This window comes from Oncorhynchus keta, chromosome 7 (genome assembly GCF_023373465.1).
Source record: "Oncorhynchus keta strain PuntledgeMale-10-30-2019 chromosome 7, Oket_V2, whole genome shotgun sequence".
NCBI classification, from domain to species: domain Eukaryota; kingdom Metazoa; phylum Chordata; class Actinopteri; order Salmoniformes; family Salmonidae; genus Oncorhynchus; species Oncorhynchus keta.
Window position 1 is genome coordinate 20300590 of NC_068427.1, and position 15850 is coordinate 20316439.

Genomic DNA, 15850 nt, shown 5'->3' on the forward strand with positions numbered 1-15850 from the left:
AATATTCCTGAATATCTCCAGGCCAAACTAGGGGGTAGCAAAGCAACCTTCTGAGTTAGCCTTTCCCTTCACTTGCAGACTAACTGTTATTAGCTACCCGTATTAGGTGTCATTAGAGATTAATATCACAGATGGAACAATGAGCCAGATATTTCACCAGATGTATAAATGTGACGCATCCGGTTGGCGTTTCCACTCGCTACCAAATATGGTGAAGAGAGGAAGCCAGGTGGATTATGACCTACATTCTGCAAAAAATGTTCCTCGATTTAAACATTTGATATCAATACATTTTTCTGTTTCCAAAACTAGAATCTGTAACAGTGGACTACGTTTTGTAGACCCTTTGCCACTGTTTGTAAAAATTGCCTTGTTTAGGAGTGCAAGAGTGAATTGAGTTATTGCACATGTGCAATTCACAGAGTGAATGGAAATATGCAAATAAATGCTAGAAGGTGCAAATAGGATCTCGCTTGGCTCTGTCCACCTTCTTGCTTGTTCTCCCCACTATGATTAATTTGCTTCCATTGAAAATATCACCTCTCTGACCACTGCGAGTGGAGCAGGGTGAACCTGTAGGTGAGGGGCATGGATGCAGGCTCTACACAGGAAGAACGTGGAGAGGGATCCACTGTTCATATGGTCTGGCAAGCATGATATGAGCTCAATGATTGTTATTCTTCCTGTGCATCTTGCCCTTTCTGCGTCTCTTCCTCTCTTTCCTCTTTCATTTTCTTTCTCTCTTTACTCCCTTTCTCTCCCCACCACCATATTTCTCTCTCCTCTTCCTCTGAGGATTTATTCCATCCTTTTTTCTCACTGTGATTTTGTAATATCCGAGCGGCACGGGTGTCTGCTCTGCTGTCATAAACTGTGAGGGAATTGATACTCGTATAAATGCCTTTGGTCTAATGAAAGCAGTAGTGGTGCTTGTGTAAAATCAGTGGGCAAGCCAAGCCGGGGGGGGCATATAACAACCTATGTATTGTGATGATTGCTTTCTTTGCTCTATAATCTGTTAGGTCTATATATCACGGTCACAAGGCATATGAACTAAGGCCGAGACAATAAGAAGACAGTGGCAGAATTAATTCAACCACACCTTCTTTTTTTTTTTTATCACAACACTGGAGAGCAACCTCCACAAAACATTATTGCATGTAACAAAGAGTTACATGACCTACTGGTCAAGCAAGTTAGTGTTTCTGACATTTTTGGACCACTAAACAACTATTGAAGTTGCAAAGAAAACAGGAGCTGCCTCCACTATTCAAGCACCATTTCACCGTTTTCCAACATTATTAAATCACCCCATGTTTAGTCTAGTACAGTGACAACTAAAAGATACTAAAAACAATTTAATCCAAGCAACCTAATCTGAATGTGTCGGTCCCTGGTTCTGATTGTTTGTTTGTGTGTGTGCGCGCATTTGTGCAAGTAGAAAAAACGTGTTTACTCACCCTACTTGTAGAGAAATGCCATCCTCCTTTAGCCATCCTACCTGGCTAAAATGTTTAATTTCATGGCCAACTTTAGCTAGTTAACATTAGCCTTCTACATATTGAACTTCCATCCTCTCAGGCCAGGAGCACAAAAATGTATGAATTTATGGTTGGATCAGAATCGCCATTATAATCATTGGCCAGGATGGAGAATTAAGTAAAACCACAAATCCAAATCCATATCTCCATCCATAGCTAATTTAGGAAAGGGACCATTTTAGTTAGCTAGCCACTGAAGGACAACATTACATTGAGATGCATTAAGAGTTTCTGTCAATGACGTATGCTCTCGAAGTGATTGGAGTGAAGCCAAATCCAAACTGGCTTCCCTTAACACTTTTGTTTGGTGCACCAGGACCATTCACAGTTTAGCTCACTCAGTTTAGCTCGACGCTGATTGGCTATTATTTTATAGAAAAAAATTATCACGGGAGACCAAATGCTCGCTTTCTTCCCTTGCATTCAATGCTACGGGCAGCAACAATGTCATACTCTTTTGGACCAGACTGCATCAGATTGTCTACAGAGACAGAGGGGGGCTGTTTAGCCCGCTCCGATGCTTTCTTCATTGAGATACATTCAGCCTCTTGCGAATTGAAGGAAAAGATGAAGGATTTGTATTTATATTTTTATTTTATTTAACGAGGCAAGTCAGTTAAGAACAGATTCTTATTTACAATGACTGCCTACCCTGGCTAAGCCCTAACCTGGACGACGCTGGGCGAATTGTGCACCGACCTGTGGGACTCCCAATCACGGCCAGTTGTGATGCCGCCTGGAATCGAACCAGGTCTGTAGTGACGCCTCTAGCACTGAGATGCAGTGCCATAGACCGCATAATAGTTTTAGTTCAAGGCCGCAATTGGTTGTAGAACGCTCTTTGGTTTCAGTAGCAGCTCTTATGACACTGGCTGTTCAGACCTGGGTCGAAATAGGATTTTGGTTTTCCATACTTAAGGTGTGCTTTATTTAGCCTTGCCGCCTGACATAATGGAACCAATAGGATAGTCCCGAAAGTTCAATGAAGTGCACACTGAGTCAATTGATGTTTTGACAGCCTTATCCAAGTGACAAATAAGCTGATGTGTTTATACAAATAATGCATTAAGAGAATGTGTTGATTTGGTTAGGGTTCACAGTTTAGCTTTAGCAGCTGTGGGGTTTAAGTAGGACTGTAAATGAAATGATTAGTCTTTTATTTCCCATATCTTTTCCTTAGGGCTCTATCTGGCTTTAGTTCTAGTTATATTTCATGATTCTCTATATGAGATCGGGAAGGTTTTAGTCTTATCAAACAGCACGCCAACTGAGATCCTCGTCCGTCGGTCTTCTGTTTGATCAGACTTCCTGAGGGCAGCTTGTGTATGTGTTAGACTTAGGCTGCAGAGATGATGAATTATAGAGTATTTGCGCTGTGTTACATGGTTCTGCACTACACCTCCCTCCCCATTCTCCTTCTCCGATCATTTTATCTCTCTTTTTTCCCAGTCTTACTGGCTGTTATTCTTCCTCTTTTCATCACCTCTTCCACTGTTCAAAAGCTCTGTGTTGTGTACCTAGAGGACACATTTTACAATAGAGCTAGAACTCTTCCTCCGCCCCCTTTCTCTCTCAGTATGTGGTTTTCTCTGCCATGTAAATTCATGACCACATAATGAACCTCCTCAGGGTAAAGGGCCTGCTAATGCTTAGGCTAACTCAGTCTCTCTCTTTTTCTCTCAATGATTGTATAGTGTATAGACTACAAACGATAGTCTTGAGTGTATAGATCTATAGGGCCTTTATGAATGGTGAGAATGCTGCTGTATATTTGAAACGATTGCATATTAATTGTAAGTGATATGGTGACATTTCACCCGGCATATTAGAAGACAAGGTGAAGAAATGACCTTATTGTTTAAACAGACCGGATCCTCTTTGATCAACAGGAATGGGCGAGCTGATAGGGGCTAGGAGTGGATTAGGAATTGAGCATCCAACAACATGCTCCGAGAAGAGAAGGACTTGATGTTTTGGACAGAACACCATGTATACCACTCTGGAACACTTCATTATTTTTGAGGAACAAAATGCTTTACCTGCAGGTTTTAGGGTTGTTCCGTTCCATTGGTGTACATCAGGGACGGGCAACTGATGGCCCGCGGCCCCCCTTTTGAAGGCCCTCGGCATCATCAGTTTTTCGTGTTAGCCAATGTCAGCTAGCATTTTTTTGATAGCTGGTCACAAAACGAATGTAGCAATCTGAACTTGTTATCATGGTCTAATTACCGCCTGGGAGGTCACAATTGATTTTGTTGGTCAGGCTCACTCAAATATCATATTAAAAAACGGCAAACATTTCTTTCCACCCTATGGGAAAATGTGTAGAATTGCAGGAAATAAGCAGTAAAACGCAGACCCATAGGCATCTGCGTCCCCCTCATGATCATTTCACATTTTTTCAATGTTGCCCATCCCTGTAGATAGTAGAAGGAATTATACTCCACAGGAAAGTATTTTGGTCTCTCTTTACCCTTCTACTACTGAACTCACTCATACATTACACTCTTGTACACTTCTTTCTTCCTCTCCTTCCTGTCTGGTTGAAGTTTGTGTTTTTAATGAGAAACCCGAACCTCCTGAGACCTAATTATTATTTTTTTTCACTAATTTATAAATCACCGCACATCTCCCGCTACCCACTCAGCATAGGATAGATACACTCACTGATGAGGGAGGATTGCCACTCAGAGAAAATATTATAATCCATGTTACAGGGCTCTAGACTAACTTTTTCCACTGGTGGCACTGGGGCTACCAACTTTTTCAGCTTATGGCACCAGCACATGATTTGGTCGCACCAATTTAATGACCTGACCGATGTACCTGCATTCCATATAGAACCAGGCTAATAATGACTAGACATCTTTTTTTTAAAATGTGCATGTCCTTGCAGGGCTTGACATTCAGGTAAATTTGCCAGTGGCATCATTTAAGGCAAGGCACCACACCCTAATTGGGTATTTTGTTTCTCCCTTAATCACAATTAACTTTTAGACACCAATATAATACTTTTTTTGTATTACAACTTTTTTTTAATGTTGTTTTTAAAATATACAAATTAGGCAATATATCATTAAATATATACATATTTCATATACCCCAATTCCATTTTTCTTGGCACTAGATGAAGTTATCCTTTAAACATTTTGGTTTCATTTTGTTAAGACACTCCAGGATCAGACTTGTATAGTCCAGTTTGTTCACAATCTACTGTCTTTCTATCTGTAAAATACTAAAGACATGTACATAAACTGCATCTGTTTAGTGCATATTTTCCAAGAAAAAATGTAATCTAGAATAATATTTTCGCAAAAAATAAACAATTCCCTGGTATATAAGTCTGGAGGATATACTGTATGTAAGAGTAACCACACAATGTTGGTGAATGCAAATGCTTCTGAAGCTGAGAAAAATGTGTTGGCATGTGAGAACAGCGACTTTCAGGAAATGGCAGTTGAAGAGGAGTAGCCTACAACGAATTAAACCTACCGTTCATCAAATTCATATTTAGACCCAATCACTATCTATTCAAAGTAAGTTACTACATATAGTCCAGTTTGTAACATTCTCTATGAATTGGGCTTTTAAATTATGTATGATTTACATGTAGTGAGCTTTGAAATTATGGATTTATGTCCATTTGAATGTGGTCAAAATTCAGTTTTCAAATCAAATCAAATTGTATTTGTCACATACACATGGTTAGCAGATGTTAATGCGAGTGTAGCGAAATGCTTGTGCTTCTAGTTCCGACAATGCAGTGATAACCAACAAGTAATCTAACTAACAATTCCAAAACTACTGTCTTATACACAGTGTAAGGGGATAAAGAATATGTACATAAGGATATATGAATGAATGGTAGTGATGGTATCAGAGCAGCATACACCTTATGACAACCAGTGGAGATGGTAGAAGGATTACGGTATTCCTTGAAGAGGTAGGTGTCAGTATATACATATGAGATGAGTATGTAGACAAAGTGGCAGTAGTATATGAAGATGGTAGTAGACAAAGTAAACAAAGTGGCATAGTTAAAGTGGCTAGTGATACATGTATTACATAAGGATGCAGTCGATGATGTAGAGTACAGTATATACGTATGCATATGAGATTAATAATGTAGGGTAAGTAACATTATATAAGGTAGCATTGTTTAAAGTGGCTAGTGATATATTTACATAATTTCCCATCAATTCCCACTATTAAAGTGGCTGGAGTTGGGTCAGTGTCAATGACAGTGTGTTGGCAGCAGCCACTCAATGTTAGTGGTGACTGTTTAACAGTCTGATGGCCTTGAGATAGCTGTTTTTCAGTCTCTCGGTCCCAGCTTTGATGCACCTGTACTGACCTCGCCTTCTGGATGATAGCGGGGTGAACAGGCAGTGGTTCGGGTGGTTGATGTCCTTGATGATCTTTATGGCCTTCCTGTAACATCGGGTGGTGTAGGTGTCCTGGAGGGCAGGTAGATTGCCCCCAGTGATGCGTTGTGCAGACCTCACTACCCTCTGGAGATCCTTACGGTTGAGGGCGGAGCAGTTGCCGTACCAGGCGGTGATACAGCCCGCCAGGATGCTCTCGATTGTGCATCTGTAGAAGTTTGAGTGCTTTTGGTGACAAGACGAATTTCTTCAGCCTCCTGAGGTTGAAGAGGCGCTGCTGCGCCTTCTTCACGACGCTGTCAGTGTGAGTGGACCAATTCAGTTTGTCTGTGATGTGTATGCCGAGGAACTTAACTTGCTACCCTCTCCACTACTGTTCCATCGATGTGGATAGGGGAGTGTTCCCTCTGCTGTTTCCTGAAGTCCACAATCATCTCCTTAGTTTTGTTGACGTTGAGTGTGAGGTTATTTTCCTGACACCACACTCCGAGGGCCCTCACCTCCTCCCTGTAGGCCGTCTCGTCGTTGTTGGTAATCAAGCCTACCACTGTGTTTTTGCCCCTTATTTGTACTACTATTAAGAGGACAATATACCCCAAAATCTCAATAGATAAATTCATGAAAAAAAATAATTTCAGCCTTTGGTGCCTCACCTTAAATGTTATTTTTCATTTGTGGGCTGTGCAAGTAGAATATAGCCTACCGTTAATACACAAATGCATTTTAACTTGACTATCTTATTTACATTGATTGTTTGGAGGGGGAATTTTTTTTTTTTGCGGATTCTCAAAAAGGGTGTTATTGTTAGCAAGTTTTAACATTCACTCTGCAATTGTAGGGATCTAAAAGTCAGTTATCTTTTGGTGAATTCAGTTTTTCAGGGTTTCACTCTCAAAATCACCCTTTTAATTAAATTAAATTGCGTGCCTAGCAAGAGACTGTGTTTGGCTAGCCCTGTACTGTACAATGTGCTGTGTAAACTACATGTGATGGCAGAGTTTTGCAAGACAAATACTCTCGCGATTGATGCAAATCATCATGATATTCTGCCAGATAAGCCTACTTTGCACTCAACAGTTTAATTGGGTTAAAGGTTTTTTGGGAAAGCCTGACTTTATTGAAAAATAAGTGTCGCACTGCCAAGTCTTAAGGATCGCAAAAATGAGTTTTTTGGTTGCAGTTAAACTTTTTGAAATGTTTTCTGCATACAACATTTGGGACCCACTTCAAACAAATTACAGCCTTTTTTATGAGGCTTGTATTGATGTTTATATACAGAAATAATTCATAGGCTAATACAGTATATCATGCATATATACTGAACAAAAAGAAACACAACATGTTAAGTGTTGGTCCCGTGCGTCATGAGCTGAAATAAAAACGCACAAAAAGTTTATTTAGCTCAAATTTGGTTGGCATATTTGTTTATATCCCCATTAGTGATCTTTTCTCCTTTGCCAAGATAATCCATCCACCTGACAGGTGTGGCATATCAGGAAGCTGATTAAACAGTATGATCATTACACAGTTGCATCTCGTGCTGGGGACAATAAAAGGCCAGTTTAAAATGTGCAGTTTTGTCACACAACACAATGCCACAGATGTCTCAAGTTTTGAGGGAGCGTGCAATTGGCATGCTGACTGCAGGAATGTCCAACAGAGCTGTTGCCAGGGAATTTATAGTTAAATTCTCGACCATAAGCCGCCTCCAACATCATTTTAGAGAATTTGGCAGTATGTCCAACCGACCTCGCATCTGCAGACCAGTTCAGGACCTCCACATGCAGCTTCATCACCTGCGGCATCGTCTGAGACCAGCCACCCAGACAGCTGATGAAACCGAGGAGTATTTCTGTCTGTAATAAAGCCCTTTGTGGGGGAAAAACATTTCTGATTGGATGGGCCTGGCTCCCCAGTGGGTGGTCCTGGCTGCCAAGTGGGTGGGCATATGCCCTCCAAGGACCACCATGGCTGCACCCCACTCCAGTCATGTGCAATCCATAGATCAAAGCCTAATTAATTTATTTCAATTTGCTCATTTCCTTATATGAACTGTAACTCAGTAAAATCTTTGAAATTGTTGCATTTTGCGTATTTATTTATTTGTACAATAGAACTAGCACAGCCCTCTCTCTATGTGTGTGGTTTTCTCTGCCATGTAAAACCATGACCACGTAATGAACCTCCTAGGGGTAACGGCCTGCTAACGCTTAACTCAGTCTCCTCGTTGTCCTTTTCCTCCTGCTCTTCCCCCACTTTCTCTTCCAACTCATCTCTCTCCTCCCTTACCCATCAGTCCTACTCTTCTCCACCACAAGATGACAAAGACCACCCATTCTCTCCCTGCCTCCTGTCTCCGTCTCTTACTCACTCTCTACATTTCTATGCATCAGTTTCCCCCTCTCCCCTTCACACTTCCACTCTGTCTCTCTGTCATCTGCTTAATACATTTTTGTCTCTCTTTTCAATCTTTACGGTATACAATTATATCATTCACTGTCTCTCTCTTTCCCTTGCCCTCCTGTCTTTCAATCTGTGGTACACATTTGTTTGACTGAAGTTACTGATGCACAGGTCCTGATTGCTGCCATGTGAAATGCTCTCCCTTCGACACAAACACACAGGGATTTGTTCATGTTTCACTCCCACACATCGGGCCCCAGTGGAGCACACAGGATGACTTTGCCATGAGGAACCTTTTTTTGTTTTTGTCTGGCTGGTGAGTCTTAATGAAGGCTGCTTCTCACTGTTGTTACTGCCCCGGAGGTCAGATGGCACATTTACACAGGTTGGCCTCTAACCTGAAAGGTCTGAGCTGCACCACAGAGACTCACAGCACTCACAGCTCTTGTGGACAGGGTTGTAAAACCCTCAGAGAGAGAGAGTGGGAGGGAAGACACACATTCCCACTTCAATATAAAAAAAACTACACTCAAAATCAAAACGTATGCAAATGAAATGTTATCACATATACTGCCCCGAGCTTGTGATAAGATGCCATTTGCATAGATTTCCGCTCTTTGAGTAGTTTTTATGGATGTGTTTCTTCTTTCCCTCTGTGTTATATCCTTTCCCTTGGATTTTATATTCCAGGGTGTGCATATACCTTTTCCTCTCTCTGTCCTCCCTTGGGCCACAACCCAGCCTGACCCCCTTCCCTGACTCCATTTAGCCCAGTGGTTTATCTTGGCTTCCCAGTGTTGGACGTCTGGAGGTCAGGACAACCACAGGGACTCCCCTGAGACCGCTCCTCCTCAGCTCGGAGCCCCCCCACCCATCTCTAGAGATTTGTTCCAACAATACAGGCAATACAGGGTTGCTACAACTGTGTCATTGAGGTGTCAGGCAAGTTCATTTAATCATTGTGTGTGGTGTTCCTACCTAATTTGTACCTTTTTTATTTCTCAGGGTCCCGTTCTATCCTAGAAGACACATGGACTAAAAGAAATAGGGGCACCAGGCGAGGTAAGTCTTGGAAAAGACAATAAGATAAACACACACACCAATACAAAAACCTTTTGAAAAGACGGGATGTATCCTTTTAACCAAAATCAAAACCCTCAGGTCCACTTTAGGTTAAGACTGTCACCTTTGACCTCTCACCCCTGCAGGCCCTCTGGCTGTCCTCTCAGCTGAGACCTGACTGCTGTTTGGAGCCGGCCTGGTGTTCGTATAGGTGTGTGTGTAAGGAGATGAAGTCCAGTATGCGTCAGTGGCGGAGGCTGGTGTTTGTGGGCATGTTGGCATGGGCCCTCCTCTTCCTGGTTCTGCTATCCTACTTCCTAGATGCCCGCGTGGACAACGAGGCCCTGACCTCCGCCGGCTCCTCGCTCTCCCAGCATCCCGACACGCGGCGCTTGTCCTCCATCCAAGCCGCCTCCCACCAGCAGCACCACTCCGTCATGGGCTCCCGACCCGAACCCACCTACACCACCTTTACCACCATCTACCCAGACCCTAACTCTAACCACTACCCAGACTCCGAAGCAGAGCCTAGCCCCACTTCCACCACCTCAGAGCCTGGCCTGGAGCTGAGCCAGAGCTCAGACAGCGGTCCCTACGGGACCAGCCAGGAGGGTGTGGGGGGCAGCCGACAGCAGCAGGACTACCTGGACCCCCAGACCCTGGCTGCATGGTCCTCCTTTGGCACAGAGAACGTGGGTTCCCACTCCGACCAGGCGGTGACCCGCAGCCGTGAGAGAACCGCCTGGACCCCCTCCGATGCTGAGTGGGGGCCCAACCGAACCAAGCGCAGATCCTCAAGTGAGGATGAAGAGGGGGAGGATGAGGGGTTTCAGACGAATAACAGCCACAGGAGGAGGACCACAGTGTGGGGGCGTAGGGGGAAGAGAGATGGGTGGGGAAAAGAGGAGGATTTAGAGGAGTACTACTTCTCCAAGTCGGCCTCGGTTGTGCAGCGACTTTGGCGGGGAAGTGTTTCCTCTGGAATGCTGTCCCCGCGGCTGCAGCGCGCTATGCGTGACTACTTGAGTGCCAACAAACACCACGTGACCTATAAAGGACGCAGACGGGCCGCCCAGAGCTCCAGGGAACTGCTGTGTGAGCTGAAGGATCAGGCCAGGCTGAGAACACTGGACGGGTCCGAGCAGCCCTTCTCCTCGCTGGGCTGGGCCCATCTGGTGCCACGCCTGGCCCTGGAGCAGCTCTACAGACAGGGGGGCCAGAGGGGCTTCAGGAGCTGTGCTGTGGTGACCTCTGCTGGGGCTATTCTGCACTCAGGCCTGGGGAAGGAGATCGGTGAGTGAAGGCTAGAGGGGTAGAGAGGGGAGTGGACAGGGGATGGTAGAGGAGGGGAGAGGGAAGGAAGAAAAGGAGATGGAGGGCAGGGGGAGGGAGGGAGGTATGCAGGTTAAATGGGATGAAGGGATTGAAGGAGAGCTTGGATACGATTGCTGAAACTTTACGCTTTTATTGGTACAGTAAATTGAAGAAAAAAAACACTTCTGTTTTACCTAATGCCCTGATAAATAGAACCCTGGTCTTGCCTATATGTGACTGTGTGTCTGTCAGAGTGTGAAATACAGCATTGATCCTGAGCAGATTTCTCCGTGACAACCCAGTCTGTTTATGTGAGGGGAGAATGATGTCTCTTTACGAAGTGACATCCACAGCATTGATTGGGAAGTAAATTTGTCGTGTAACGCTATCGACTTCCCAATTCGCCCCACAGCCTAGTGTTAACTTACTGTAGCACAGTGACGTGACATTTGGTCTTGGGCTCTAAACTGTAGGAGACATCTATCACCCAGTAGTAACAATTTCTATGATTGGCTGAAAGGGAATTGGCATGTCATATTTCCCGAAGGGTCTAGAGCAGTTAATTTGGAGATCTTCTATATACTGTATCTCTAGAATAAGTTGGTTGACTGCATTGCAGCTTGTCTTTGTTTGTGTCTTCTGTTCTCTGCGTTGGCGGCTCTATGTGGGCATGGGGAGAGTGTGAACTCGGGGACAGATGGCTCACTTGTTTAATTGTATAGATTAGCAGGAAATCAAACCATATTGATCTCACTTAGATACTCCTCATCTGTCCAATGCTGAGGTGTTTCTGCAAATACCTTCCCGTCTTCCCATCCTTTCCTTCACGTCAAAGTGTGTGTACAAGCATATGAATGTATGTTTGACATTAGTCAATAAGATGAGAGGTTTGTGAATATGTCGTTGGACATCTGTACCAGGCTAATGTTTCGCTGCCACCATGTGGTGAATTGGCTGAATAACATCCTCAACGGCCTTCTACGGTTTAGTCGTCTCATCGCCTCACTGCTCTCTCCCGCCATATCTCTCCACATCCACCCCCCTATCCATACACTCTCCTTCTGAATTCAAAATAGACCCCCACCCCTCAGCTATACCTTAGCTTAGGCCTTTGTGTAGATCAGAAAGGTGTCTCCAAGATGGTATCTGATAGGTGTATCCAAATGGTGAAAATTACACCTTTTCCTAACCAGAGCACAAGATGGCGTTATTGCCACATGGGCATTTCCACAGTAACCGCATGATGCTGAGATTTCGATTTTCACTTGAAAATGTATGCCAAACAAAAAACATTGATTGCAAAGTTAATCAAATGGTACAAGTCTATTTAAAAGTTTCTACTGACATTTTTACAGAAACACATTTACTTGAACAGAGTAGATGTAAAGTTGGGTTACAGAATGACAGTAAAACTCTGTTTAAATATCTACTCTGAGATTAAGATTCAAAGATGTCTGCTGGAAGAAACTATATTTTGGTCATTGAACTACAGTAAGTGAAGTGGATTAACACCCAGTAACAGAATGCTGGTATCAGAATGACATCATGGGTCCCTGATTCTCTTCATGGTGGTAGGTCCTGAATAAGTACACACTAATATCCCCCTTTGCATGTTTGGGTGTTTATTCTACACACTAGCTATTATTCTAATGAGCTCGCCCCAAACAAGTCCACATTTGGTTGGTCCGGACCTGACCAAATCTGTGCCAATCATAGACTTATGTTTCACAAGTTTGGACATCACAGTAAAGCACAGTAGAGTACAGCACAGTATAATACAGTAAATTATACTGTAATCTACTGTACTAAACTCGACTACTGTATTGTACTGACCTACTTTAATTTTCTTTACTGTACAGTGCTCTACTGTATTTTACTGACCTCTACTCTAATTGTCTTTACTGTACAGTGCTCTACTGTATTGTACTGACCTCTACTCTAATTGTCTTTACTGTACAGTGCTCTACTGTATTGTACTGACCTCTACTCTAATTGTCTTTACTGTACAGTGCTCTACTGTATTGTACTGACCTCTACTCTAATTGTCTTTACTGTACAGTACTCTACTGTATTTTACTGACCTCTACTCTAATTGTCTTTACTGTACAGTGCTCTACTGTATTGTACTGACCTCTACTCTAATTGTCTTTACTGTACAGTGCTCTACTGTATTGTACTGTACAAACTTGTGACACCGACGTCTATGACTTTATCTGGAAAAGGATGAAGCATGTAACAATTTATTTTTATTTTTATTGCTTCATATTTTATAAAATCAGTTGTTTTTCCTTCAAATTCAGTTTTCTCCGCTTTGGGTGTAGATGCCCTTTAATTCCAGTAAGCACTAGCAAAATACTTAAGTTTGTGATGCAGAGTTTTGTGAACAAATCACCACTGGATTGATGCAAATAATCATGATATCTTTCTGCCAGGTAGGCACAGGCTACTTTGTAGTTAACATTTAATTGAGAAGGTTTTTGAGAAAGTGTTTCCATCTACCAGAAGATGGTTATTAGCATAATCGCTAACCACTAGACAAAGTGGAAAAAACACACACACACACACACGCACACGCACACGCACACACACACACAGACCGGGTATTCCCGTGACTCCTTATAAAGTTAAAGGAAAATACGAATCACTGATGCATTTTGTGTGTCTTTATAATAATATTGATCAAAATTAATACATTTTCTAATAAATTCAATAGATTTAGTAGATTTCCTACTATGTTTAATACATTTTTGAATATTGTTGAATTCCGTTTTAATGTCTGCATTCCGTCCACATTCCCCGCATCATGGATTTTATAGGGCCCTAATATTTGGACTGCCGAAACTACTTTTCCACATCCATGGACTTCCGGTGTTGGTCGGTGCTCAGTGGGTGAGGAGGTTGGTGACAGTAAATGCAAACATTGTTAGATTTTGTGGTAATTCTGTCAATGATTTGGCAAAATATTAATATTGAAATTAGTTGGTATTTTTAAGACTTTTTCAGCTAAACATTTTCTAAAACCCCTTTTCCATCTGTTTGACCTGAAATCAAAGCATTTGGTTATTTCTTAAGGTGGAAAATGGTTGAAAATATATATATAAATATGCCTTAAGTTCTCTAAAATATAGGCTCAGCTTTCTTTTTCTTAAATTTCTTTTTTATTCATTTAAAAAAAAAACTCTAGATACAAACTTATACATACAAATAACAACTTACAGACACACACAAACAATGACTACATCTCATCTGACCAGACCCATATGTTCATACCCCCATCCCTAGTGCCTGCGTTATTGTTTGCCACTTGGCCTTAAACTGAACCAATTCGTTTTTCTCGGTCACCCGTGCCATGTCAATAATAAAATATACATGTTTCCATTGCGAAAATTGATTTCTAAGTTTAGTGTAATTTTGTTTCTTGATGAGGGATGAGAAGAGAATTGTCCAGCCCATTGGGTATCTCACTACACCCCCATATGCCATGTCTTGAAATGTGCAGAAAGACGGATTAAAAGTACATTTACATTGTAATAGTTCTGATAGCCAACTTTCTAGCTCCGCACATAAGCATGGATTGAGTCAGTATTAATTTTTAAATCACAACTCTGCTGTAGAATTAGTGAATTTTGTCTTTTGTATAATACATTCTATACATTAGTTTAGACTGGATTAAGTTTATTCTGAAAAGCTATCCTAGGATTGTTCCCTAAGGTTGTGTTTTTAGTCAGTGATATTGGTTCTTGTATAATACAGTGCCTTGCAAAAGTATTCACCCCCCTTGGTATTTTTCCTATTTTGTTGCATTATAACCTGTAATGTAAATTGATTTTTGTTTGGATTTCATGTAATGGACATACACAAAATAGTCCAAATTGGTGAAGTGAAATGAAAAAATTACTTGTTTCAAAAGAATATAAAACGTAAAAGTGGTGCGTGCCCCTTTTTGCTATAAAGCCCCTAAATAAGATCGGGTGCAACCAATTACCTTCAGAAGTCACATAATTAGTTAAATAGATTGCACACAGGTGGACTTTAAGTGTCACATGATCTGTGTGTATATATACTCCTGTTCTGAAAGGCCCCAGAGTCTGCAACACCACTAAACAAGGGGCGCCACCAAACAAGCGGCATTATGAACACCAAGGAGCTCTCCAAACAGGTCAGGGACAAAGTTGTGGAGAAGTTCAGATCAGGGTTGGGTTATAAAAAAATATGGCACCACAACTAACCTGCCAAGAGAGGGCTGCCCACCAAAACTCACGGACCAGGCAAGGAAGGCATTAATCAGAGAGGCAACAACGAGACTAACCCTGATGGAGCTGCAAAGCTCCCCACGGAGATTGAAGTATCTGTCCATAGGACCACTTTTTAAGCCTTACATTCCACAGAGCTGGGCTTTACGGAAGAGTGGCCAGAAAAAAATAAGCAAACATGTTTAGTGTTCGCCAAAAGGCATGTGGGAGACTCCTCAAACATATGGAAGAAGGTACTCTGGTCAGATGAGACTAAAATTGAGCTTTTTGGCCATCAAGGAAAACCCTATGTCGGGCAAACCCAACACATCTCATCACCCCGAGAAGACCATCCCCACAGTTAATCATGGTGGTGGCAGCATCATGCTGTAGGGACGTTTTTCATTGGCAGGGACTGGGAAACTGGTCAGAATTGAAGGAATAATGGATGGCGCTAAATGCAGGGAAATTCTTGAGGGAAACGTGTTTGTCTTCCAGAGATTTGAGACTGGGACGGAGGTTCACCTTCAAGCAGGACAATGACCCTAAGCATACTGCTAAAGCAACACTCAAGTGGTTTAAGGGAAAACATTTAGTCTTGGAATGGCCTGGTCAAAGCCCAGACCTAAATCCAATTGAGAATCTGTGGTATGACTTAATAATTGCTGTATACCAGTGGAAACCATCCAACTTGGAGGAGCTGGAACACTTTTGCCTTGAATAATGGGCAAAAATCCCAGTGGCTAGATGTGCCAAGCTTATAGAGACATACCCCAAGATACTTGCAGCTGTAATTGCTATAAAATGTGACTCTACAAAGTATTGACTTTGGGGGGGTGAATAGTTATGCACACTCAATGTCTTTTTTTGTCTTGTTTGTTTCACAATCAAAAATATATTGCATCCTCAAAGT

The 15850-nt window shown here is 42.3% G+C and overlaps 1 protein-coding gene across 2 annotated transcripts in view; it reads left to right on the top strand.

Moving 5' to 3' along the window:
- LOC118386132 (beta-galactoside alpha-2,6-sialyltransferase 2-like) overlaps window positions 1-15850 on the top strand; it is a 69458-nt gene that overhangs the window by 36891 nt on the left and 16717 nt on the right. For both annotated transcript variants that reach the window (XR_008139732.1, XM_035773587.2), the window contains exons 2-3: window positions 9335-9391; window positions 9538-10684. Coding sequence is in view for 1 of the 2 variants with exons in the window: in XM_035773587.2 (XP_035629480.1) it covers window positions 9619-10684 (1066 nt within the window). In the remaining variant the exon portion in view is untranslated. The remainder of the gene's footprint in view (window positions 1-9334; window positions 9392-9537; window positions 10685-15850) is intronic.